At 47.4% G+C, this 26,311-nt stretch overlaps 1 protein-coding gene across 8 annotated transcripts in view; it reads right to left on the bottom strand.

The window, feature by feature from the left end:
• ARHGAP32 (Rho GTPase activating protein 32) overlaps positions 1-26,311 on the bottom strand; it is a 239,498-nt gene that overhangs the window by 60,410 nt on the left and 152,777 nt on the right. For all 8 annotated transcript variants that reach the window (XM_048328557.1, XM_048328558.1, XM_048328554.1 and 5 more), the window contains 5 exons: positions 17,764-17,901; positions 15,754-15,846; positions 14,149-14,271; positions 11,997-12,074; positions 4,940-5,021 (listed from right to left, as the gene is read on the bottom strand). In XM_048328557.1, the coding sequence (XP_048184514.1) occupies positions 4,940-5,021; positions 11,997-12,074; positions 14,149-14,271; positions 15,754-15,846; positions 17,764-17,901 (514 nt within the window). The remainder of the gene's footprint in view (positions 1-4,939; positions 5,022-11,996; positions 12,075-14,148; positions 14,272-15,753; positions 15,847-17,763; positions 17,902-26,311) is intronic.

The following is a 26,311-nucleotide window of genomic DNA, read 5'->3' as shown; positions in this document are numbered from 1 at the left end:
TGTGGGGACACGGTCTGCAGGTGAACGTGGCAGTGCTGGGGAACAGCGGGACTTTCCCAGCCCAACAATTCCACGAGCAGGCTGGCACGGACCTGCTGGGGTCTCTGCTGCCTGAATCCCAGAGCCTGGGAAATTCCCCTCACAGACATGGACACGGACTCTGCTGAAGTGAGTTTCCACACTCCCACTGTTGGCCTTTCCTCCTGCAATCCCCGTGTCCATGCCCAGCTCTGCCCAAGGGATCAGGATTCCCTGCAGGATTTGGTCCCGAGGCCTGGCAGGGCTGTGAGCAGTTCCTGTCCCCTCAGGAGCTCGAGCTGGCAGCCTGGGCAGCTCTGGGTGCTCATGCCCTCTCTGCTTCCCCCCTGGAAATGGATCCCTGCCTTGGCTCAGCACATTTCCATTTCATTCAGCTTTAATGAGACAGTGGCATGGAACACTAAACAACTGCTTTGTTTACTTAAGATTAACAAGACTGGTACTAATTATGTACACTCTCACTTCCCCTGTTTTCTTTATAAAAGCACTAATTAAGACATGATGCTCTAATCAGTGTCAAATGGCTGCTCAGCCCAGGCATCTGCAGAATTTAAGCTCTATTTGCACTTTCTTCTTCTTGATTTTTACTAAAATGAAAAACTGACCACAATCTTTTTTATCCAGGGATTAGAAATGAGCCTGTTTCAAACCAGGCACGGCCTTGTGATTGCAACAGCTCTAACTCAGTGAATGTGTCTCAATTTGCATTTTTGCAGTTAAAAGAAATTCCTCCAGCACTGAGCAGAGCCTGCAGGAGGTCAGGGCAGAGCCCATTGCCTGATCCAGAGCTAAATTCCAGTGGATTATTCCTATCGAGTGTGCTGACCCAGATCAATCTGTTATTGATGTTTTAAAAAGAAAATTAGTCATTCACAACAGCTTGTAATACTGACAGGGCTCCTTTTAATGTTGTGTATCATAAGAGCACCTTCACCTGGCAAATCTAAATTAAATGGATGAGACAGGAATTTGAAAACTCCTCCACAAAGTTGGGCAGAGCTGGGTTATTCATTCTTTGTCCTAAATGAGGAACTGGTGAGAATGACTCCTGAGGCTTTAAAAATGCTTATTTTGGGGGCAGGAAAAAAAAGTGAAACATTACCTTCTTATCCCCCATTTCTTCTCTTCAGCTCTAATTGTCCCCCTGCAAACTGCAGCTTAATTCTGTGTTTCCCCACTGAAAGCAGCTGCTCCCCAGCAAAGACCAAGCCTAAAACCTTCCCCAAAATGACCCTGCCAAGGCCATTGCAGTGAAGTTGGGCCACAGAAAGATGCTGCTTGTTAAGAAAAGACAAAAACAAACTGCAGGTACGAGGTAAGGTGTGAGATGTGGGTTAAAATATTGCTAAACTATGAATATCCAGAATTATGAGGAAGAAGGGACTGAAAGAGAGAGCTGAGACACTGCCTGTGACTGATGAGTGGGGACAACATGAACAAATGGACATTAACACACTGTTCCCAAAAAAAGAGATGGACAGAGGAGAATGAGAAGAGTCAGCACAGCCACGATGTACAGGCAATTCCCAAATGTTCACTTAGAAGGAAAATCCAGAGCAGCTATTCACACCTTTGCTTCTGAGCAGCACTGAATATTGAAAAGGTTCACTTCTCTCTCAATATCTGAAATTCAAATGCAGCCTTTTTCCTGGAGCTCTAAAAATCCTCACGAATATGAGCTGATTCCACCTATTCTGGCACTGAAATTCAGCTAAATTGATAATATTAACTACGAATATTAGATATCAATTCAATATAATATTTTAGGCTAAAAAATTATCATTATTGTATCCCACTAAGAATACTGGGAGAATTTAGAGAAAAGGAAAGTGCTCAAGAAATGTGGGATTTGATGAGCCCAAAGAACCTTCCTAGATCTTCACAAGGTTTTTTACATAAATAGAAACAGTCAGGAAAGCATATACATTCCAGCTGGAAAAAAAAAAAATGCATTTTCTTACAGGACTGAACATGAAAAAAAAGAGGGCACAGGCTTAGTCCAACATAGGAGGGAAAATACCTCTCCAACAGGTACCTTTCCAAAACCTCCTGACTCCAAACTTCATTCTCAAATAAATTTGAGAGGTGACTTGGGGCAAAATTGACATTCTTTCATATCATTCTGCCTGTTCAGAACTGAATACAAAGGCCAGTTTTTCTGTATGGCCCATTTTCCATCCCTTATCCCAGGCCCTGGCTCCATCACTGCTGGTACAAAGCACGTCCTGGCACAGTCCATGAAAATGTTGTTTCCAAAAGCAGAGTTTGCCCTCAATCCCAACCCTGCTCTGCCCCTCCCCGTGTTTCATCTCTGTGGAACTGCACTCACTGCTCTGCGTTAGAGACCACTGCAATATTTTATGGCTCCATTAAAATGCTGTCCCCATCCCTTGTGCACATCAAACCCTCTAATTATAAATCATAATAGAAACCCAGGGCAGGAAGTTCCCTGCTTTCCATCTGCTTTTCATCAGGTTCCTCAGCCCAGCCAAATCCAGGGACAACTAAGCAGCACGAGGAGTTCTGTGTTTGGAAATTCCTTCGTGGCAAAGAGCTTTACTCTGCACATACACAATATCCTGGATGCTCCACACATTCTATTTTGATTAAAGAAATTAAAGTTGGCCTGTTGATAAGTGCAGCTCATCAAGGCCAAATCTAAAACTTGACATTAATTCAGGATGAAATACCCTGCTGATGTCAAGTGAGGACAACAGCTCCAAATGAGATTTTTAGGAAAGTCTCCATTCCCTGGGGAAAGCCAAACGAGTGTTTTAAATACAGGTAGAGGGAGAAAAGTAATTAATGTGGGTATTTACGTGCATGAGAAATACCCTGTGTGCATAAGGCATGGACTGGGAAACACAAAATGCAGGAATATGGGCGAGGAAAGTGCATTATCCTGGCAATGCCATTCCCAGTGAGCCCTGCAGGATGCCCTTGGGGACATCCAGTTTCCCATTTGGCAGCACCCGAGGTGCTCCAGCACCTCAGTCCTGCCCCGTGCCACCCCCCTGGCCTGTGCTGGACCTGGAACTCCTTCCTGCCTTCCTCCTCTCACCCAGCTCACACAGGCAGAGAGTTCCCGGAGTCCTCCTGCACCCATCCAACATTCCTTAACCACAGGAACCTCCTCCCTGACTCCTGCTCCAGCCAGCTTTTGTAGTGTCCAAGGAAGGACTCCCAGACTCCTGTCAACATCAAGTGCTGTCACTTCCCAAGGTGCACAAACAGGGCACCAAAGGAGTGGCAGCAGGAATGCTGCGTGCAGAGGAGGGGCAGGATGGCAGAATCAGCTGCACCACTCCTTACACCTCGAAGCTCATTAGTGCTCTCCTCGAGGAGCCTTTTAATGTACCCACATTTAATGTACCCACAGAACAGCCATCAGGGAAGGTCAGGGGACACCCTTGTGACTTGGCAGTATCTTCCAACTTATCACTTTTCATGGGACGTGGGCTTGTGGTGTCAACTTTATACCAAACACTTCCCAGGGCTGAGGGGAAATGCACCCCCCAGTGTGTTGTTAAAGCCAAAAGGAATCTATTCATCCCTTCTGCTCCATTATCTCCCCTAAAGCAGAGCAAGGCACTGCTCCCCAGCAGCTCAGGACACTGAACTGCCTGAGTCATGTTTAACAAACATTTGCTTGTGTATAGGCTGGAAGTTGCCTTTCCTGCTTTAGCTGATGGAGCAGTGACCGGGCACAGGCAGGTCCTGGATGCAGGGAATGCTCATCTCTGTGCCTCTGATTCCACCAAATGCATATTGCCAGCAATGTCACAGGCTGCGGACACCAGTGGCTGAGGACACCCCTGCCCTGCCCTGCCCTGCCAGCTCTCCAAAGCACACAGATCCCTGCAGAGCACTCACAGCTTGGGCTATCCATGACTTTCCACCAAACTCCCAAGCTCTGAGCTGATAAATGCTGTTGTTTCCTTTGGTAAAAGCCAAGCTTTTGAATCACATCTATTTGTTTTAAAGTATCAAGTCAGCAATCTGCCAAGATAAGGAACATCATTAAAATAGAGAAGAGGGATGAAAAGAATACCAGTTCAACACCAACTCCACTTCCCAGCTGCTTAACATTTTAAGGAAGAACAGCACATTCGAAGTTCTCCTCGATAGTAAAGATACACAGAAATATCTTTATCTATATGAATATAGAGGTATTTTTTAAAAATTTCAGTTTCCCCACCAGTAAATTTTGCAGAGATTTCAGTTATGCCAGAACACCTAATGCCAATCACTTCCAGAGAACACTGAAGGGATGGGAAGGTTGACAGTAGACTCAGATCCAAAATCCCATTCTCTATCTGTTTTTCCTTCCCTCAGCAGAACTTTGGATGTATTTGCCTGTTTTTCCTACAATACAGAACTGTCCAGAAGGCAGGAGGAAGCAGATGGAGCCATGTACCCAGAGCACATCAGCATTCCAATTCTGTTACATCCAACTTCCTCCATCCATCCTCAAACAGAGAGAACCTTCCAGTACCAAGGTGATCTATTCCATCTGATCAGCACAAACATTCCTGCTCATCTATGTTCTGTATAGAAAACCCTGACATGCAACACTCCCTGACCACTCAGAACTGGAATATTTCATGGAATCTCTCATGACAGACTGCTCAAAGTATGTTAAATTCTTACAAAGCTTAAAATCCTTCAAGTCAGGCAGGAGAGAGACATGGATCCAAGTCTGTACAGCAAGTGAAAGACATTCAACAGTGGGAACTCCCCAGAAAGCGGCAACGTGTGGGTGATCGACACACAGAGAGGGGAATGAGGATGTGCAGGGGATGATCAACACTCATGACAATGTGAAGGAGGTATTAGACATGGAACACACAAAGAGAACTCCAGTCCAGTTCACTGCATCAAAAAAAGCTGATTTACACACCTGGTTTTGGCACCGAATTGGTCACGGACTGAGGGACTTTGTCGTTGATGAGTTCAACACATTCACTGGGAAAGAATCCAACCTGGAGTAAAACAGAAGGACAAAACTGAGTGTTATGATCTGAACTGCTCAAGCAACATCTCCCCTCAACTCCCCTTGCCTGATGCTCCCCGACATTATCCAGCATCAAATGACCAGCAGTCAAAACACTGACAACTGCAGGTTCTGCTCTGCTGCCAGCACCCCGAGAGAGAACAATCTGAGAGCCCAAGGCACTGCAAGATCCTGCAGTGAATAACTTTAAATGTTAATTTGCAGTGTCCCTGCAGTGACCTTTAATTCAGCATTTCTCCCTGCAGCCCCTCAAAGGCAGAAATGCTGGAGAGTCTCTCTAAACCAGAATAAGGGTTAAAGGCTATGGGAAGGATCCTAATGTTTTCTTGGAGTAGCATGTGCCTGCAGACATTGCCATGCCACTCAAGGGCCACTGTATCTGGGGAGAAGTGAAATTATTTCCCTTTCCCTGCTCGAGGATTCAGGCTAAGCTGTGACCAGAGAGGAGTTTGGCACCTCTCTGCATCCCTAACTTCTCTCTTATTTCCCAGCATCTTCCTTCTCACTCTCATCCCAGGTGAAAGTCAAACCAGAGCAGAGCTTTGGTAACTTTAATCCTTGGTCCATCTTTCCACACCTTTTCTCCATGTTCCTCACCCAGCACAGCTCCTGTCCTGTGAGATGTAACTCAGGCACCACCACCCTTCCCAGACTCCTCACCTAAGGCAGGGCAGGATTCCCTGTCCCATGCCAGGCCGGTGACTGGGACAGCTGGAAGCACCAAGGCACCGCAGGCAGCCCCAGGCTGCTCAAACACCACAGGAACACGAGGCAAAGAGCCAGAGGATGGGCCCCGAGCTCAGCCAGGACTGTGCCAGTCATGTTGGAACATCCATGAAATTCTCTGGAGGCACAGGGCAGTCAGCACCAAACCTGGCAGACAGCCTCTCCTCTATTAATTCATCTTCCACAATTCCCTTTTGTCTCCACGGAAAAAGATTGATCTCCTTCCTACTCCAAGCTGATTTTCACCCACCAACCTCCCAGCAGCTCAGTGGCAGTGCCATGTGTGGGGTGTCCTGGCAAACACTCCAGACTGAAGTTATTCCAAATTCCCCAAAGGAAGCAACAGTCATCAGAGCAGACACCTTCCTCTTCCACAGCCCCAACATCCAGCAGGGCAGTGTTCTGCCCAAGCACAAGGACAAGCTGAATGCCACACTCTTGAAATACAATTGTTTTAAGACTCTGCAGGAGCAGCACTCTGGGCCAGCAGAACTCGGGCTCTGAGCTGGGCTTCCCTGGAACTGGGACTGGCCTGGGCATCACAAGTGACTCACAGAACCCACCCCAAACCCAACACAAGGTATGGCTGCACCAGCCACTCCCTCAGCTGCGAGGCCTGCAAGGACACGGTATCCTGGAGTTATGGAATGCAGTGGGGATTTATGTGCAGTTTGCAGACAGAAATGAGCCAATTAACATGAGAAAACGAGCATGAACAGCAGCATCACATCCAGAGGCCCTTCCTCTGGCAGCTCACGGCTCAGGGATCTGCTCTGCTGGGAACAGGCTGAGTGACACTGACACAGAAGTGCTGGTATTTGAACAAAATACACTTCATGGATTTAAATCATGGAATCCCAGAATGGTTTGGGTTGGAAGGGACTTTAGGGACACCTTCCACTGTCCCAGGTGGCTCCAAGCCCCATCCAGCCTGGCCTTGGGCACTGCCAGGGATCCAGAGGCAGCCACAGCTGCTCTGGGCACCCTGTGCCAGGGCCTGCCCACCCTCACAGGGAAGAATTTCTTCCTTATATCCAACCTAAATTTCCCTTTTTTTCATTTTGAACCATTCCCCCTTGTCCAGTCACTCCAGTTCCTGATGCAAAGTCCCTCTCCACCCTCCTCATAGCCCCTCCAGACACTGGAAGTTGCTCTGAGGTCTCCACACAACCCTCTCTTTTCTTCCCCAGGCTGAACAGCCCCAGCTTTAACACTTTACTGTAGCTGAGAGTCTCTGCTGGACCCTTCCTACATGAGAGATACAGGAGGCAGTTTTTAAAATAGGAAAAATGCACAGATCCAGGGAAAGTCTCAGCCCACCACACAGACATCATCTGGGAAACTGCACAGCTGGAGTGATGAAGTTTCTTTCATTCTCAGTAATTACCCACATTGTCTGTGCCTGAGATGTGTAAAGAAACCTGAAATCCTGGGACCTCAACCTTCCATTAATCATCTAAATCTGGATCTAAATCCAGCCCCAAATCCCACACTGTCGGACACTCAGTCAAATGCTGCACATGGAATCAAAACTCATTTGCCTTTGACTGTTAACACAATATTTCTCCTGCTCCTGCGTGCACTGTACAACACACTAACCAGGAATTCAGAAATGAAGGACCCTGGATGGTTATGTCACTGCTTCCAGATATCCCAGAACCTTCCCAAATCAAACATTCTACCTGCTGTCCATGTATCACTTTTGCCATGTTCACACCAATAATCACCATGGACTTTCTAGAGGCAAAGAATTGTGCTGGCTCCCTGGCGTTAACTCACTGCTAGAAATTAATTACATTTTCTGACTTACTTATTCCAACTTTTCTTGCAAGATCCCCAGGAGATCCTCATCAGGGTTATAACCCACATCTTGTGCCTCATTCCCACCCACTTAAGAGATGCTGCTTCTCCTCCCATGGGAAGTTTTCCATGTTTTTGTATAAATAAATGAGCTTAGTCCAGGAGTTAATCTCAACAGATGTAGCAAGGCACTATTAGAGCTTTGAGCCAGGATTAAAGGATTTGGCAATGTAGGAAGATGAATAGCCAGGGCAGTACATATTTAGATAAATACAAGGTCATCTAAAGGTTAAATACACACTACACACCTTCAGCAGAGGAGGAAGGCACAGGCTGCTGGTGCATGACAACTGTTCTGCAACACCTACTACAGCTTTATCTTTTCACTTCTATGCCAGTGGCTGCTAAAACTGGAGGACACAGGAGGCTTCAAGGGGAAAACTCAAGAGTAACAATGGTAATTTTCAGTGTATAGGGAGGGAATTCAAACAAATGAGGAAGTACCAGCAACATAAATGGCAAATGAAACATTGGTTGAGACATTTGGGTTGGATCTTTGGGTTTGACATAATCCAAAGCGTGGGTTCAATTTCAGTCAAAAAGTTTTCTCTTTTCTTTTTAAATCTGATGACAGTCTAGCAAAACCTGACAGGGAAACTGCAACTTTTTATGGCCTGTTTGGGAGAATTTTCACTGAGTCTTTGCCAAGTGACTACACAGAGAGCAGGACACCCTCACCTCATTCCCAAAGGAGCCCCTGCTGAAATGCTCTCCCACTTCAGGGCACCACTAACAGGAGACACGGGATTTGAGCTCAAATCCTGAGCTCTTGTTAAAGAGAGCTGAACACCTGGACATCAGAACTATTTTGATTCCTTTTATTCACAAAACAAAATGTCTGTGTAGGATGGTACTTGTTGATTATCCATTCCTGACTGGTGTGCCAGCAGCACATTGGGAAACCAGAGAGCTGGAGAGGGGCTCTGGACAAGGGATGGAAGGACAGGACACAGGGAATGGCTTCCCACTGACAGAGGGCAGGGTTAGAGGGGATTTAGGTGGGATATTGGGAATAACTTCTTCCCTGGGAGGGTGGGCAGGCCCTGGCACAGGGTGCCCAGAGCAGCTGGGGCTGCCCCTGGATCCCTGGCAGTGCCCAAGGCCAGGCTGGATGGGGCTTGGAGCCACCTGGGATAGTGGAAGGTGTCCCTGCCCATGGCAGGGCATGGCACTGGATGACCCCTAAGGTTCCTCCCAACCCATCCTGGGATTCTGTGGAGCTGGGACTTGCAGTACCACAGTCAGTTCAAGCTGCTGCAGTATCACAATCAGTTAAAATCAGCCCAGTCCCCCCTGGCTGCACACGCTGGTTTTTCTCCAGCAGGGCAGGTTTTGGGGCAGCTCTGCGCCTCAGGAAACCATTCCCAAAAATCAGAATAAGTCAGGACATCCAAAGGCAGTGGTGCATCAAACAAGGGCCTGTCCCCAATGACTCAGCTCCCTGACACAGAGCTACTGATTGAAAAGACAAAGCATGAAGCAAAAGCAGAGTAGAACAAAGAGGGTTGAAGGCTGTTAATGTGGAGGTGGCTGTAATTTAGGTAACAATCTTACAGAGAAAGCACTGACTCACACAGAGGGCACTGGAAGAGAAAAAGGCTTGAAGAAAAATGTCTTAAAAATCATTTTACTTTAAGCAGAGCAAATGCTAAGAAGCCTCGTGGGCTGTTTTGTTCGCCCAGAATTGGGTGTGGTGCAGTGCAGTGGGAGCTCAGGTGTGCAGAGAGCACAGGACCGTGCCAGGGAGGTGTGACAGACACAAACCCAGCGAGTCACTCCTGAAGGACAGCTCTTGCTGGCAGAACACTCTGACTCCCATGCTGAGTCCAAGCTGCAGGTGCTTGCAGCCTGTCAGAGCTGATTTTTGGCTGACATCTGCAGAGCTGCCTCCAGTTCCTCACCACAGCCCTCCCGTGATTTCAAGGGATGCAGCACAGGCAGGAGTGAAGGCACAAAACCAGGGGAGTTCCTTTAAGTCAAGAAGTAATTTTTTCCCTTTTCAGTGAAACAAGGAATTTCTTTCCCTGTTCTTGCTCATGATTTATAATGGAAGCTGTGGTTGGTTGATAAAACCCTGCTCCTTCCCTAACATGAAGCAAAAACCTGAGAAATAACAGGACAAACTGTCCAAACGTTTGGTGGCAGGACCTCCTCCTTCTATCTTCTCTCAGAATCACAACTATCTGCCAAGAGGGGCTCTGTTGATTTATTTTATTAACTCAAATGACTGGATCAACAGATTGCTATCACTGCAATGTTCCTAAACAGGAACAGAACTGTTTGCCTCTAACAAATGCTTTAGAGGCTGCACAGCTTCATCCATCCCTACATTAACTGCTGTAACAACATTCTTCACCTCCACACTCCTTTTGAGCAGCCATCAAGGACACTCCTGCCTGTAACTCCTCTCTACGTCTGGTGCAGCTACACCAGAGATAAATTCCCTTTCTCTGAATTCCCACTGCTCATATCATCAAAAGACTTCATTCCATCAGGAAATGTACATTTTCTGCACATTCAGAGCTCACGAGCCTTAAACTCAGCACACAGGTTAAAACTTTGAGCAAACACAGCTCCTGGAGCTGTGGGAACACAGAGCTGCATCTCTGTGGTGTGTGTGGCTGTCACCTGCTCACACTGTGACCATTCCTGCTTGTAATTAAGGACCCAAGATTATTCCACCCCTAATTTTCTGTCAAGCCAGAATATAGTGCTATATTTCTGCAGCTGCTCAGAAGCCTGACTGTACACAGAAAAAGCAAACTTTTCAGGCAGTTTGCTCATCACCATATTTTTATGCTGGGAAACAGGATCGCTGTGATCTGAGAGGCACAAGGCTGTGACAAACTGCACAAGGGCAGCCTTGCTCCTGGTGCCTTTAATCACCAGTGCTGTTCTTCAGACCTGGCCCCAGTGTCAGCCAGCCCGAAGGCAAGCAGGGAGCCCACACTGAATAATGGGATCTGCATCCCACACAGGGATTCCAAACCCTGTGCAAGTGTCCACACTCAGGCACAGACCACAGAGCAGCTTTGTTTTGCTTTACTGATTCACTTGGAAGTTAAACATGGCAAAGGCTGATCACTCCAAGCAGTATTACAGCATTTAACTGACCAAGGGTTGGAACTGATGTCTAAGGTCCCTTCCACCCCAAGCCATTCTGTGATTCCGTGATAGTACAGCAAATACAGCTTTAGGGCTTCTAAGATTAGAACACAAGTCCAGCAAAGCCACAACACAGCTCAGAATCACAGGTCTGTTCAAGCAGTACCAGTGTGTTGACCCTAGAAACAAATGAAATTTCAGAGCAGGTAGTCTATGTCCATGCCGCTCTGATTTTACAAATGAGATGTCATCTGAACTCCCACACCCGACACAAAACCAACAAAAGCTGTGTCTCACGTGCCCTGGCTGAGCAGCCAGCACTGGGACGGTGTAACTGCACTGCATCCAGCTGGGACTGGGAGATCCAACTGCTGGGCATTGACAACAGCCGGGCCACAGGCTGGGTCTGGCACGGGAAAGTCTGTCAGGGAGAACCTGAGGAGGCTTGAGAAGACTTTCCATGCCAAATTACACAAGTGTCTGGGCAATCCTGAGCCTCTGCAGAGCAAACTCCTCATCCCACCCACTCACAGACAGCAGCTGCAGATGGAAATCCCTGTGGCTGAAGGCAGCTGAAATGTGAGACAGGGCACAAGTCAGTTCCCCCAGCCTCCAGTGGCTCTGGAGTTTGCTTGGTTAATAGAGACTTTTAAAGCTTTTACATTTCCTAACAGCAAAAGCAAACTACAGATTAAAAACTCCTTGGAAGGACAGTGCCATTTCAACACCCAAGGTTTGGTACCTGATCCCCAGGTGCTTAGGACCTTCTGAAAACCCAGTCTCCATCTCTGTGCTGTGACATTTACAGGGACCAGCAATAAAAACACCACACAATAATCACAGACATGGATGGGTGGCTTGCCCAAGTCAGCAGCACTGGAATTCTCTGAATTCTCTATGTTCTGCCTGATCTGGTTTTAGCCACTGGAAGGAAGGGGATGATGTGAGTAACAGTGCCAGCTGCCTTGGAGGGGGTGCAGCACAAGCTTCCACTGCCATCAGGCGAGCTGTCCATCACCGGCCCGGCCAGCCCTCCTTCCTTCCCATGGCGAGGGAGGAAGGAAACTTCCAGTGGAGCCCCTGTGTCTGCTCCAGCCCCAGCCCAGAGAGCAGGGGAGTCCCCTGACACCAAGGAAGGGACACCCTGCTCGTCCCCTGAGCCACCCTGAGCAGGCTCAGCAGCTCCAGGAACACAGCACTGAGGCTCCTGCCTTCACTCCAGTCCCACTGCCGTGGCTGTGCTGGTGCCTACCTGGAAGCCGTGTTTTCCTCTCCACCATGAGGTCAGCTCCTTTGGTGGCATGTCGATGACAGACACAATGTCCCCCACCTGCAAAAGTTTGACAGCATCAGTCACAGCCAGGAGGAGAGCACTCCTCCAATAACCACAGTCTCAGCACTGCAAAAAACTGCAAAGCTCTGGAGCAGCTGCACATCTGCCTTTGCAAAGCCAAGCTGGGAGGTGGAAGAGCTCCTGGATTATCCAGCACACAGGATACAGCTGTTCCTAAGGAAAAGGGCCCAAAGAGTGGCAGGCTCCCTGGCAAGGGGTACAGAAGGGTTCTGGTCAAGCTGCAGTGACGGTGCCAAACACTTGGGAAAACCTTCTCAAGTAGCTGAACTGATTTTTACTGCCTGCCCTGTCCATGTGTCTGCAGGCACTGAGGTGTCTCCTTGCTCCCTCTCACAGCAAAGAGTGAAGAGCTGCCTCTGTAGCTCACAACCTGCCCCAGATGAGCTGCCCAGGGTTACAAAATGAACAGAGGAGAGGTGGTGTTAAAGCAATGGGATGGAAAATGGCCAAGGACACCAGACAGGTTTTCTAAAGCTTTGCTCATTCCCATCAAAATGTAATACTGCAATAGTTCAAAAGGAAATCAGTATAATCAATACTAAATTTGGCTTGGTTTGAATCAAGCTCTGTGCGGCCTCTATTACAGAAAATGAGAAGGGGCAGAACCTAAATAAATACTGCAGGCAGGTACGGCAAAAATTTGTGCCAGTAACGCCCAACTTTCACCAGACATTTTACACTGATGGATCCCAAAGTGTTTTACAGAAAAGACAATCCCCAGTTTGCAGACAGGGATGAGTGAGATGTGGGGAAGTGATTTGCTCCAGGAAACAGTGAACCAAGAGCAAAGCAATTGTCCATGAAGGAAACTGCTGCCACCACAGGAGCAGAGACACAGAGGATGTTCCTCAGAACTGGGGAGCAAACCCCAGTCAGCTGTTTGTGCAACTGCCTTTCAGAAATTAAGAACAGTAAACATAAAGAGATCATTTGGATTAGGGAACAGGACCCAGCATTGTAAAACCCCTGATCCTGTTCCATGTCAGTTCTGTTGAGGTGTCTCACCGCACACCCTTGAAAACCACACGTGCCTCAGTTTCCCCTCTGCACAGAGCAAGATTTACAAGCAGGGAGTGTCACTTTAGTGCTCTCATGAGCTGACAACCAGCCTGGATCCTGTGCTGCTTGGATTCCAGCTCAGAGCTGCCGTGCCCACACGTGCCTCTGGTCACACAGTTCTTTGGGGTATACTAATAACTGCCTTGACTGGAACATGAACAAACCCCTGGCAGCACCAGACTATCACAGTTATTTTTCCTTCCTGTGCTGCACACCAAGGATCACAAAGCTCCTCAGGACACTGTTTTCCTTCGCATGTTTTATAGAAACAGTACCATTGCACAGGGCAACCAGAGCCCAGACTGCTGCTTTTTGGGCAAAACAAACAACTTCCAGACAGCCAAAAACTTCCCGGGTCTGATCTTCCAGATCTTGGATGGGACATGGAGCAACCTGGGCTACTGGAAGGTGTCCCTGCCCATGACAGGAGGTGGAGTGGGATGGGTTTTAAGGTCCTTCCCAAGCCAAACCATCCTGAGATTCAGGGATTTGCTCCATAGCAACTCCTGCACTGGATTTTCAGAGCAGTTTTAGCTCATCACCTGCCCTTTAAGTAGCAATCCTTTGCCAGTCTGGTTCTTTACTTCTCATGGGAGCAGAAGCTCTTACAAATGGTTACAGACAGGGACTTGCTCAGAGGAACATGGGTGGTGTAACCTGGGCAAGGAGAAATGACCTTGTGTCCACACACACAGGGACGGTGATCCTGAACAGAAAACACATGGACTCGGCTCAGGGACAGCCCAGAGGAGCTGGCAGGAGCTGGTTAATCAGGAGATACTAATGCCAAGCAAAGCTGTATTTTAAAGATGACTGAGCATCTGCCCATATCCAAATCACTGCAGACCACATATTTAACTCAATCTTCCAAGCTTCACCTCACAAAACATTGTGGAAGTGTCTGGACATATTCCTGATGGGGACACAGGCCCAGAGACACAGATTACACTCATCTGTAGCTGATAACAAGGAATGCAAGTGCTTTATTTACCTCAAAGGACAGTTCATCTGCTGCTTGAGCAATGTATCTCTTAATGACATGGGCAGCAGCAATAGCAGGGACGTTAATGGATGATTCCTCATGGACCAGCAGGTGATTCCCCTTGTTATCAATCTGCAACAAAGAGCACAGGAGACTGTGAGGCAGCTGAGGACAAGTGAGGAGGCATTTTAGTGGTGCAGAGACTTCAATTTGATTGAGAGAGACAGCTCAGCCCAGGGCCCCAGGAGAGAGGGCACAGCACAGACAGAACAACTCACTGGGGGGGTTCCAGAAGGTCGGGTGTCCCCATCCACTGAGAAGAGAAATGCTGGGTTGGTGCAGCTTTGTGCACAAACAGTGACACACAGTGAGGGTCTGCACCTCCCTGTAACACCAGATCATGGTGGTTTTCCATGGCAACACAGATGTGCTACCAAAATCCTCTACAAGGTGGAATTAATGCTGGAGGTACTGAGGGAAGGGGGAAATGCTGTCAAACCAAAAACTAGTGCTGCTTTCCATTTTCTCCCACCCTTCGACTTATTTTCTTTTTAAGAAAACGTGCACCTCCCCTGCAATCATCAGCCTACTTTCAAACCTCCCAGATTTCTCTGTAAAATTCTGTAGGAATCTCTGTGAGTCACAAAGGTTATTCTATACTGCATGTGCAGCGGGTTTGCTGTGATCTCCAGGCCCACCCTGTTGCTGTAATTCCTACATTTTATTTCTCTCTACAACTTCCTCCCTCCCTTTGCAGCTTTCCAAGATTTTTCTCATCCCAAAGGATTTCAGGGTGAGAAGGATATCAGTGGGGAAAACTGCAGGAAAACACACTCAATCCTTATCAGAACCATTTAAAAAGGAGCTGCAACAGTCTATTAATAGCTGTTTCTATTCCTGGTGTGCAGTGATGGAAAGGCACACGTCTGCAGCCAGCCTGAGCAGGGACAGCTGGACACTCACCCAGCCCTCTCTGCCCTCCTCCCCAGTGAGGGCTATTGTTTAAAGGCTACAAGACCATCAAACCTGAAAGCAGAGCTGCAGCTGCAGTTCACAACACACAAACTGTGTCACTGCAAGCACAAGGCTGCCTCTGTCTGCAGGGGAGCCAACAGGGGCATGGAATATTTGCTGGGCTTGGAGCTACCACAGGGAAAAACGATTTTAAAAACCCCAAGAGAGTAGGGAAACACCGTAACAGAGACAGCTGAGATTTAGAGATGTGCCACACTTGCAGCATTGCCTTGGCAAAACGGAGAGCAGGAATACGTGAGCTTTGAAATAAGTGAGCCTTCTGCAACCCGTTACTGGGAGATTCAGCCCTGAACTGGGCGTTCCCAGGCAGCCCACTGGGACTGCCACCTCCTCTATTTGTGGATATCAGCAGGACAATATGCTTCTGAGAGACAAAACCCAGGTAACAAGGAAAAAAACTCCCACACTCTTAATGCTGGATCTGATTCTGTGTGTCCTACACCTTTCACGTGCTGGTAACAGGGGAATAGAGCATCCAGGATAGAATTCAGGGACATCAACAGGCCTGGAAAGAGCAGGTGTGTGCCTGCTGCATTCCCAAGGGCAGGAGACAAGGAACACCCCAGGTTTGTGCTGTACCTCCATCCATGTGAGGGCAGGACCACAGTTGATCTTGTTGCCTGCGATGTTGGAGAGCCGAGCCAGGTAAGCCATCAGCATCTGGGTGACCAGCTGGGACACAAACACACACACAGTGGTTCTGTTAGTGCACCTTCCCCTGAAGAGCCTTCTGCAGGCTTAGGGAGACCAGGAATTACCCACTGCCACAGGCCAGAGTCACAGAAATACATTCCCTTCTGCAAATGAATATATTTCTGTCATTCAAAGAACAGCAAGCTACACACAGAGTTATAATGGTTACACCAAAAAAAAAGGGTAAAGAAGCAGCTCTCTGTGAAAGTAATAGTTATTATTATGATTTTGTAAGATTCATGCAGATTTTCATAACTTCCTTTGTCAAGATACCTTAAATCTAAAGCCTTCCCCTCATCATGGACCTCACATACAAACAACTCGTGTGTCTTAGGGCCACCAAACACATCTGAGAACCACTCAGTGAACAAACACCCGCCTGCCACTTCCACGCTCTTGCAAAGCCTTAAGAATGTGGCAACTCAGACTGACCCCCTGGCCAAAGAGTAACATTTCAAGCAGTAGAAGAGGGGTTTAAAAATACACTTTGCAATGTCCCTTCTGTAGCAGTAAACTGGTTTTTATTACAGAGAAGCCACTAAGGTCTTTCCAAAGCCTCACAGTGACACTGGTATAAAGCAGCATTGTAGCCCAGAATCTGCAGGACTGTTTAAAACATTGTTCTCCTCAACCATCTGTTCCGATGTGGCCAATTCAAAATAAAAAATATATGATGAGACACCCCACAGCTGCAGAGTTACATTTCACAGAGCAGCAGAGTTGTTCAGCATCTTCACCTCCTCTGTGCTTGTGGACAGAATGCAGATTTTCAGGCTCAAGCTCTAAAGTCCAGTTAAATCAGTAGTACAAATTAGGATGCAAGAGATAGGAATGCCTAAAATATAATCAAAAATAAACCAGGAATTAATTGTCCTGAGTATTGCTGCTTCTGCTGAATTTAAACTCTAAATCCTCCTCAGAAATACCCTGTGTGAAGCCAAAGCAAGTGATAAATCAGTCTCTCTGCTGAGTGATGGGGCTGCATGATCGGCTCCTAATATTCCATGGCAAACACCCTGTAAAATTCCAGGGGGTACTAATTCCAGTGTCCACATCCTCCAAAACGATGCAGCCAAGATGCACCTGCTGCCTTCCAGGAGATTTTTTCTGGACATGAATAGATATTTCAATTATCAGCAGTGAGAAGCTGAGGTAATTCCAGCTCATCGTACTCCAGGTGAAGACAGTAAGCCAAGAAACAAAAAGGATCTCTTTGGGAAAAAAAAACCTCATTGAGGAAAAAGAGCTTTTTAAAGACCATTTAAATAACACACTAATGCAAATGCTCTTCAAAAACACTTCAGGAGCATTCAGTTTAAAATGGAAGTTTAGCTCTCCAAATGGGATTGCTCTTGCAGTGCTGCAGCCTTAGACAGCATGATTTCCTGGGAATGATGAGCTGGTAACACTAAGCCAGGAAATACCCCCAGCATGGACAAAGTTTCCAAAGACAAAACCAAATTCACACTTAAAGTATCAAAGGACAGCTGCTTTCTTGATCCAGATTCAGAAGCATAATTAATTGGTCTGAACCTGCAGGACATTTTCCCCTCAATCACTGACATTAGGCGTGGAAAACACTGACTTCATTCGCGGTAGCCAATTTTCAAATGTAACCCAGGCTGCGTTAACACCACTCTGTGCTAGAACTACATGGAATTGCTGAGGCTGGAAAAGATCTTTAAGTCCACCATTAAACTCTGTGCCCACGTGCCACATCCACACACTTTTGAACACTTCAGGGATGGTGACTCCGCCAGTGCCCTGGGCAGCCCCTTCCAATGCTCGGCAGCCCTTTCCAGGAAGACATTGTCCCTGATACCCAACTGAACCTCCCCTGGAGGTCATTCCTTGGACAAACCCCACTCCCTGCATGGTGCCTGTGCTCTGGGTTACCTCGGGGCTGTCCTTCAGGGCATCGGAGCGGGGCAGCTCTGCCAGCTGGGAGAAGCGGCGGTCGTAGATGCACAGGTGGAGGTGTTTGTCCAGCACCCGGAAATCCTCATAGCTCCTCTTCACGATCCAGCTCCTGCCCTGCACACACAGACACAGCCACACTGTCAGCAGCTCCTCACAGCACAGGTTAGCAAAGGGAAATCTGAGCACATACAGCACTTTCTCCTCGAAACACCTGAAAGTGATCGAAGTGCCTGAGTAAGATCTTCATGTTTTAATTTGCAGGTAACATTTTCATGTTTTAATTTGCAGCAGCCATTCATGCTCAAACCAGCTGTTAGTGGTCCTGGTTTAATTATTTAACCATGGGTTTGGATGTGGCCCAGCATCACGAGACCCATCCAGAGCTTTAACTTCCACCTGTCTTACAAGGATTTTGTAGCATTTTCCTACACAAGGTGTCCCTGCACAAATGTAAATCACCAAGTGGTTGTATAAACAGGGTGAAATTAGATTCCAAACAGATTGAAGCATATAAACCCAGGGATCTGAAGGCAGGATTGAAGCTTGCAAAATTTCTGCCAGGTGCCCCAGGCAAACCTTCAGCTGAATGAAGAAAACAATCCATGATGAACAACTCTAGCTGCAGATTTATTCTTGAGTGCATATCATTTCCCCAATTAAAATATAGATAAGATACAGACGGCTCCAGGGGACAAGGAAGGGACCGTGGCAGCACGGAATAATTTGCTTTGTGAAGCTTTTAATATCTAATGATGACTTTTAAATGCTCCATGGCCTATTATGATCAATAAAAAACATTGTAATAATGCAGCAGTTTACAGGTCAAAGCACTTTATGAAGAGTCATTAATCACAGGATGCCTGAGTGCTTTGGGATGGAAGGGAACTTAAAGCCCATCCAGTGACACCTCCCACTGTCCCAGGTTGCTCCAAGCCCCATCCAACCTGGCCTTGGACACTGCCAGGGATGTGGAAGGAATCAGGGAATTTGATTGCTCCAGGTTACATGGGCACTCAGAGGCAGGGCCAAGGATTAGAAGTGACACAGGGATGCCTGGAAGTGGAGCAGAAAGCAGGGGATGGGGTGTAGGAGGAGACACAGCAGGAACAGAGTTGTAAATGGTGACCTGCTGTGCATGGCTGGTGGGGCTCTGCCAGGTGCCCTCTCCCCTGGGATACAAAAGGCATGACCTACTCTGAATTCTCAGTCATAATTCCTCTACACTGACTTCTTTATCAGCAAAGTTCTAAGCATCAGTTTTATGTTAATATCCAAAGCCTGTGAGGCAGTTGCAGATATAAACCCTCCAATCCAGCTACATTCTGTCCCAATGATTTAAGACAACTCCACACTGTGACTGTGCCCATAAACTCTGCTTTCAGCTCATGAGAAATCACCATATTTCACAATCCTACAAAGAGGCACCTACACAGGATAAATGCTTTGGAATTTCCACATTATGTCATTTCAGTTTTTGTCTAAAGGAGAAAAATAAAACCAGGAGTGCAAGGCTAATTCTGTTCAGGGAGCTGTAAGCCTTCCCCATTTTTCCATCTTTTGCAATTAAGGGATTCTTGCTCTGTCACTGAGCTGCCAGTGTGACCTTCAAGGTTTAGTCACCATCATAGGGAAGAGCAGCCTGAGAAATCCCTGTGATCCTGGACCTGCCTCTGTCACCAAACCACTGAACCAGGCATTTCATTCCTGCGTGACCACCCAAACAACAAAACGATCCTAAACCTGTCACCAATTCCATTGTATTTCAGTTCCAAAGGCTGGCCTGTAGCTGTGCAGTCTGGCTGCCATGAACGAGGGCAGTAAGAGTTAAATGCACCCGGGAAGCAGAGCTGGGCCAGCCCCTGCTGTGCCAGGGTGTGCAGGATCAGCCGGGTGAGCCAGTCCCACACCATGCCAGTCACGGGGCTGACAACAGCAGGAAAAGGTGATGGACGAGCAGGGACAGCTTACCCCACACCAGCAGCAGTGTCTCTGGCCCCACGGGAGGCTCCTGGAGCAAGGGCAGGCAGCAGAGCCGGAGCGCGGGAAGGGAACCGGGATCCTCGGCTCCTGCACCTCCGAACTGCAGCTCGCAGCTGCTAAGCAACCAGCAGAGCTACCCCTGAGCTCTCCCTGAGCTCTCCCTGAGCTATCCCTGAGCTGTCCCAGAGCAGCCCAGGCTCCAGGAGAGGGATGGTGCAGGTGCCTGGAGGCCAGAACCTCATTACCATTCCCAGGTCACTCAGCCTGGGATTGTGGACATCAGGCTCTTGTGTGAAAGGATCACAGGATATTTCATGGAATCATGGAATATCCTGAGTCGGACCCACCAGGATCATCAGTCCAACCCCTGGCCCTGCACAGACACCCCAACAACCCCACCCTGGGCACCCCTGGCAGAGCTGTCCAAATGCTCCTGCAGCTCTGGCAGCCTCGGGGCCGTGCCCATTCCCTGGGGAGCCCGGGCAGTGCCCAGCACCCTCTGGGGTAGAACCTTTCCTGGTACCCAGCCTGACCCTGCCCTGGCACAGCTTCAGCTGTTCCCCAGGTTCTGTCACTTCTCTCAGAAGAACTCACCACCTGCCCCTCCACCTTCTGCAACAGGGCTGCCAATTCCCGTCTCAGAGTGACCGCGCACAGGCTGCGCTGGCACAGAGCAGCACATTCCATAACACACATTTTCACCCAGCAGAATGTTATTCCAACGCCAAGGGGAGTATTTACCAATATTCTACCATTTTAAGCCTGCCATAACTCATTTCAGAAAGCACCCATGCTTTAGGTTGGACTTGAAGTTCTATTAAGCAAAGTATTTTGCAGATTGGGACCCTGAGTGACAAAGTTTTAAGCCACATTTACATGGGATGCAATTAACTTCACAGGAAGGAATTGCTGCAGCAATCGAGGAAGGAACTGGACAATATTTAGTGCTTCCCCTCAGATCCCCAGCACAAATCACAGGAAAGCAAAGCCTGGATTCTCCCAGCCAGACTCCCAGAGAGGCACAGCCAAAGCAGCAGCAGCAACAGTGGCCTCATCCCAGACCCGAAGTACTACCAAGGTTTCCCTACACCCATACAAAAATTGTACATCCTGCCCCCATTTCCTGCAAATTCTCAAGTGCCAGAAAGGTTTGGCAAAAGGATTCTTTTTTAGTTTAGAGAATTAATAAAATATTAAACACAAGTAAGTGCCTGTTAAGTTGGTCTCATGTTGTCAGTTGTGTTTTATAGCAAAGCTCAACATTCCTGGTGCTTCAGGCACTCACCATCCATATGGCAAAAATGTCTTCTTCACATTTTCAATGACTTCCATAAACTGTTGCTCAAATAAATTTTTGATCAGCCTCTCATTTTCTAATTCAATAATTACTTTTCCTTAATTATTAATGGTCCTGATTCACAGAACCACGAGCTTAAATCACATTCTCTTCAGTGGGACATCAGAAAGAGGTGAAGTTAAGCACAAAGTGATTTTCCAGATTCAGACCTTCAATTACAAACCTGGCTGTGACAAAGTTCTTTAAAATAAAAAATCAAGTATCAAGTGAAGATTTCAAAAATGCCATTAAATAGTTTCAGGATATTTAAAAGGAAAAATTGACCACTGACTTAAAAATAAGTTCCCTTGAAAAAAAAATCACTCTATTTTTTGAAATTTCTTTTTACAGAAATGTTCACAACGAAAAGCATCATGACAAATCTGGAATTTCTCACAGAATGGAAAATCTGGTCTCATCCCTACTCTTTTTCCAGCCTGATCTGTTCTCCCTTACTCCGCTGGGTCGGATTGAATGTACGACGAGAGCCTGCTGAGATTTCAGCCTCTGCACAGAGCTGCTGATTTTTTCCCGATTATTAAAGCAAGGAGAAATGTCATGCTAAAGAAATGACTGGAGATCACTGAACTGATGATTTAATTTCCAGTGAGCCAGAGATTTGAACCCTCCATCAGTGGCACCATCACTGAGAGATCACGGATCAGAGACGCTCCCGGGCTTCACTTGGCACGGGAGGAGATGGGGAGGGACAGGGATCCAGAGCCAGCTCCACAAGGAGTATTTTTAGCTCTGCCGATCAAATGGCCTGAGGAGGATGATGAGCAGCCACAGCCTGGAGTGGTTTCCTACTCCCTTAAGCTCAGTTCAATCCTGTGGCACTTGGGAAGAGCAGCAGTGTCCCTTCCCAATCCCACTCTTCCCAACCCATCCCGATTCCTGCAGCTCTGGGGCGGCTTCATTACCAACAGACAGACATTACCCACTGCAAATCTGAGAGGAAGAGACTTTAAACCATTCCCTGCATTTTCCTTCCCAGAGTAGAACCTCACTTTGCTCCACCATCTCTTAAATGCTTCAATTATCAGTACAAAACCCATGCTCGTTTCTAAGTGGGGCTCCTCTAAATCCAGGCCAGTTCCATACACGAGTATTTGTCTGTGGGTTTAACTGTTTCCACTCGGCACCTGGCAGCAGTAACTCTTCCTGCTGTGCCCTGGGCAGCACTCAGAGCACCCAGCCTGCAAGAGAGGTCCAGCTGCTGCCAGGATTTGCGGTACCATCCATTCACAAAACTGACATGCTGAATTTTTTTATTAAAGATTTACAGATCTCCTTGCTATGTAAAAAAAACTTCTGTTTGCAGCTGGATCTGTCTCCATGTCAGCAGACAGCACCCCATCCTGCCCACCAATCCCTGTCCAAGCCAGCCAGGCTGCCACTGAGTTCTGGCACACACAACCTTCCTGTCCCACAGTCCGACTAGGTTTGCTCTACAGCACTTAGGATTTATTTATTTTAAGACAAGGATAGACCTTTCTCTTCTGGTTCAAATGCTTATTTCCTCAGAGAGAACACATGGATGCTCTCCTGAACCTTGCAGCCCACATGGAGAGCGACAGCAGAAAATGAGATGAAAGTATGAGGCAAAAGTCACTTCAGTTTGACCCTTCAGTAAGAAAACACCACGGATTAAATAGCTGGAAAAGCAGCAGCATCCAGCAGGAGAGGTTAACTCTGCCATGGGTGACTCTTACAGCTGTCTGGGGCTCGGGCTCTGTATGTTATTCCAGCCTGACCCTTCAGCCCTTTCCTGTTTCAAGTCACAGTGGAAAATGGTTTAGAGATTTAGTCAAAACAGAAAGCAAGATGGATAAAATCCATCCCAGGGACTTCACCCAGGAAGTGTTTTTAGCTGGTGCCTTAGGTCACTTTATCTACACTTAGATCTGTTTACCAAAGTGATTCCGTGACTTCTAGTGTGTTATTTAACTAGAAGAAAATTATAAATCTTTAAAACGCAAAGCGAGTTTGCACTAAGGCAACATAAAAGTACTTTATTTCTGAATGAAATGCTAAAACTTCAGCACTCCACCTGGAATCACAGGACATGGAGACAAGGGAGGAACGAGCACAAGATGGAGGCAATATACAAATGGACAGAGCACAAGGCAGAGGAGAAAATTTGGTATATTTATGTGGTGAACCCTTATTAGCCTTATTCCCCAGCAGAAATTAATCTCTCAGCATTAATTATCAGTTTATTATCAATTAATTGCAGTCACTAGGAAAAAAAAGAGGTATTAATGGAAACCACTGCAGATTTTCTCCCCTAAAAATTAGACTTCCTTGTGCTGCTGGATTCCATTTACACATAGGAGCCCCCAAAGCACACGTGGGGACACAGGGCTGGGTCTGAGTGACAGCAGTGTCATCCCTGTCTGCCCTGTTTGGGAAATCACCCCCTCAGGTGTGTGTGGCTCTCTGGGGGAGAAGGTGACACAGGCCATGAGCTCCAGTGGTTCCTGTGTCCCTCAGAGGAGCTTTGCCAAGAGTACACACTTGGCTCAGGCTTTGGGGGTGAGTGCTTTTGTACAGGTACACAGGAGTAAGAGCCCAGCAAGACAACCCAACACAAGCAGAGTGTCTGAAACCCTAAGAGCCATTTTTCCTCCCAGAACCAGCCCATTTCTGAATGGCAGCCTGGCAGACCTTGAACTCAACCCAGGACTGACAGCCATCACCATGTGAGTGACATCTCTGCTCTCCTGACAGGCTGCAATTTAAACACTTCCATATCCATCATCTCTTTAGCAGAATTCCACCATGGAGCAGCAGGTCAGGGGTGAGGGGAGGGTGGGCACAGCGTGGGGGGCTGCTTTTCTGCACTTCAGAAAATCACAGTCGTGACACAACAAGAGCTTGGAGCCACAAATGAAACCCTTCAGAGCCACAGAGCACAGCTCAGGGAGCTGAAATTCCACCACCCTCCAGGCAGCAGGGCAGTGAGGGGGTGTATGTACAGCTAAAAATGGATGCATGGACACTGCAGGCATTAAATACAGCTCCCTCCTTACCCCACAGCCCAAACGTGCCATAAACTGCTCTGCACCTCACCGCAGAGAGAAACACAGATCCGTCAGAGCCTGTAGCCACCAATGGCCTTTAGAGCAAAACAAACAAAAAAACCTTTGAAAATTTCTTGCCTGAGGTTATTAAAACAAAATAAAAGAAAATCACAGAATCCCAGGATGGCTTGGGTTCGGAGGAACCTTAAAGCCCATCCAGTCCCCCCCTGCCATGGACAGGGACACCTCCCACTGTCCCAGGCTGCTCCCAGCCCCAATGTCCAGCCTGGCCTTGGACACTGCCAGGGATCCAGGGGCAGCCCCAGCTGCTCTGGGCACCCTGTGCCAGGGCCTGCCCACCCTCCCAGGGAACAATTCCTGCCCAATATCCCATCTAATCCTTCATTCTGGCAGTGGGAAGCCATATCCCCCTTTTTTCCTATTTACAAGAACTTTCCAAATTCCTTGCCTGAGCTCACCTACAGCATCAGCAGCTTTGGCAGATAGAGATCTCCATTTTCTTAAGTCTCATTTCTCAGGCAGATTATGGAAGCAAACAGCTGACTTGTGTGTATATATATATACAGTTGGCCAGAGCACAGAAGCACATTTTTGTAAAAACAAACTACGAAGGAGAAAAGAGGCTTTTTGTAGGTCCAAACCCAAAAAACTTTATTTGAAAACCCCCCATGATCCTGTCAGGGCTGCTATGCCACAGACCAGACATCCTTCACCTCATTTACGAACAAGAGTCACTCAGGAGCACGGCAATAATGAAACGCTGCTGTGTCTGACTCTGCTCCCTTCCTGCCCCGCTCATCCTGACACCCCAGAACGAAGCAACACTCCCAGTGTTTGGAAAACATCACTAACAGGGTAAGAAATGCCTCTGGGCAAGGTTATAGGTAAAAACCATGAGTATTTCCAGGGAAAACACTGGCAAGCAGGGGTGTTAGAGATGTACCTGATCAAGCCTCAAGGACAGAGGTTGGAAGGGTGAAACATTATTTAGAAAGCACAAGAAACAGACGCAGCCTTGGGGAGGTTTTGTGAACAAAGATGGAACCAAAATGGAGAAATCAGCTGCTTTTCTGGCAGCTGCAGCCATCAGTTTTAAGAAGAAAGAGTGAAAAGTGGTGCCAAGACCCAGGAGATGAAATATTTAAGACAGACCATCTTCACTGTCTTATATCCCTGACGGGGACTTTTAAAAGCGTAAACCACGTTTGAAATAAAGGCACAGTTTTAAACCCACGGATGAGTTAAAAATGCACTATTTGGAAACAGAAAGTCCTTCCTAATCTGTCAAAACCTGAGCCCTTGGTGGCAAACCTGCTCTACAGTCTTGGAAAATACAGTCTGTGTTTATTTCTGATGCCTCCGTCCCCCAGCCTGTGGCACATCCTCAGTGTGACACAACTCAGAGTGACAACACCTGCTCTGTGGATTTTAACAAACTTGGGGCCCAAACCTGCTCTGTAACTCTGGGAAAGCCCCAGGAATTTAAGGAACAAGCTCAAATCAGGTTCCCCCTGAGAATTCTGTGACTGACTCCTCTAAACAAAACCTATTTTTAATGTAACATCCAGTTGGGCAAAGCACCTCTAGCTACTGAGTGCAACAGTGGCACTCTCAGCCTTCTTATACCCAAACAACTCAATTACAAATTATCTTCAGAGTATCAGTTTAATAATCCACGTGCACTCAGAATAACTGGTAGGAAGAGAACTTTGGGAAACTGCTGGGATTGTGTATTTTGCCACTTGGCTCTGTGCCAGTAAATATTTGCTACAAACAGTGAAAATGATGCATATTTGATTTACCACTGAAGTACCTTTAGGACAAGATGCCCTAAGGAGGGTTAGGTTGGATATTAAGTTAAAATTTTTTTTAATGGAAAAGGTTGTCAAACCTTGGCAGAGGCTGCCCAGAGCAGTGGTGGGTGGAGTCACATTCCCTGGAAGAGTTAAAAAAATCCATGTTGATGTGGCACTTGGGGACATGGATTGGTGGTGGGTTGGCAGTGCTGTGGCAAAGGTTAAACTCCATGATTTTGGAGGTCTTTTCCACCCTAAATGACTCTGTGACTCGATGATCCTGCCTTTACACACACACTGTTTATTTTGATGTGGTTTCTGTGCCTGGACAGAGCCTTTTTGAAACCATCCTTTCCTGACCTGCC

The sequence above is a fragment of the Corvus hawaiiensis genome, chromosome 25, assembly GCF_020740725.1.
Source record: "Corvus hawaiiensis isolate bCorHaw1 chromosome 25, bCorHaw1.pri.cur, whole genome shotgun sequence".
Taxonomy (NCBI): domain Eukaryota; kingdom Metazoa; phylum Chordata; class Aves; order Passeriformes; family Corvidae; genus Corvus; species Corvus hawaiiensis.
The sequence above is the reverse complement of the archived record's forward strand: the minus strand, read 5'-3'. Positions and strand labels throughout refer to the sequence as shown.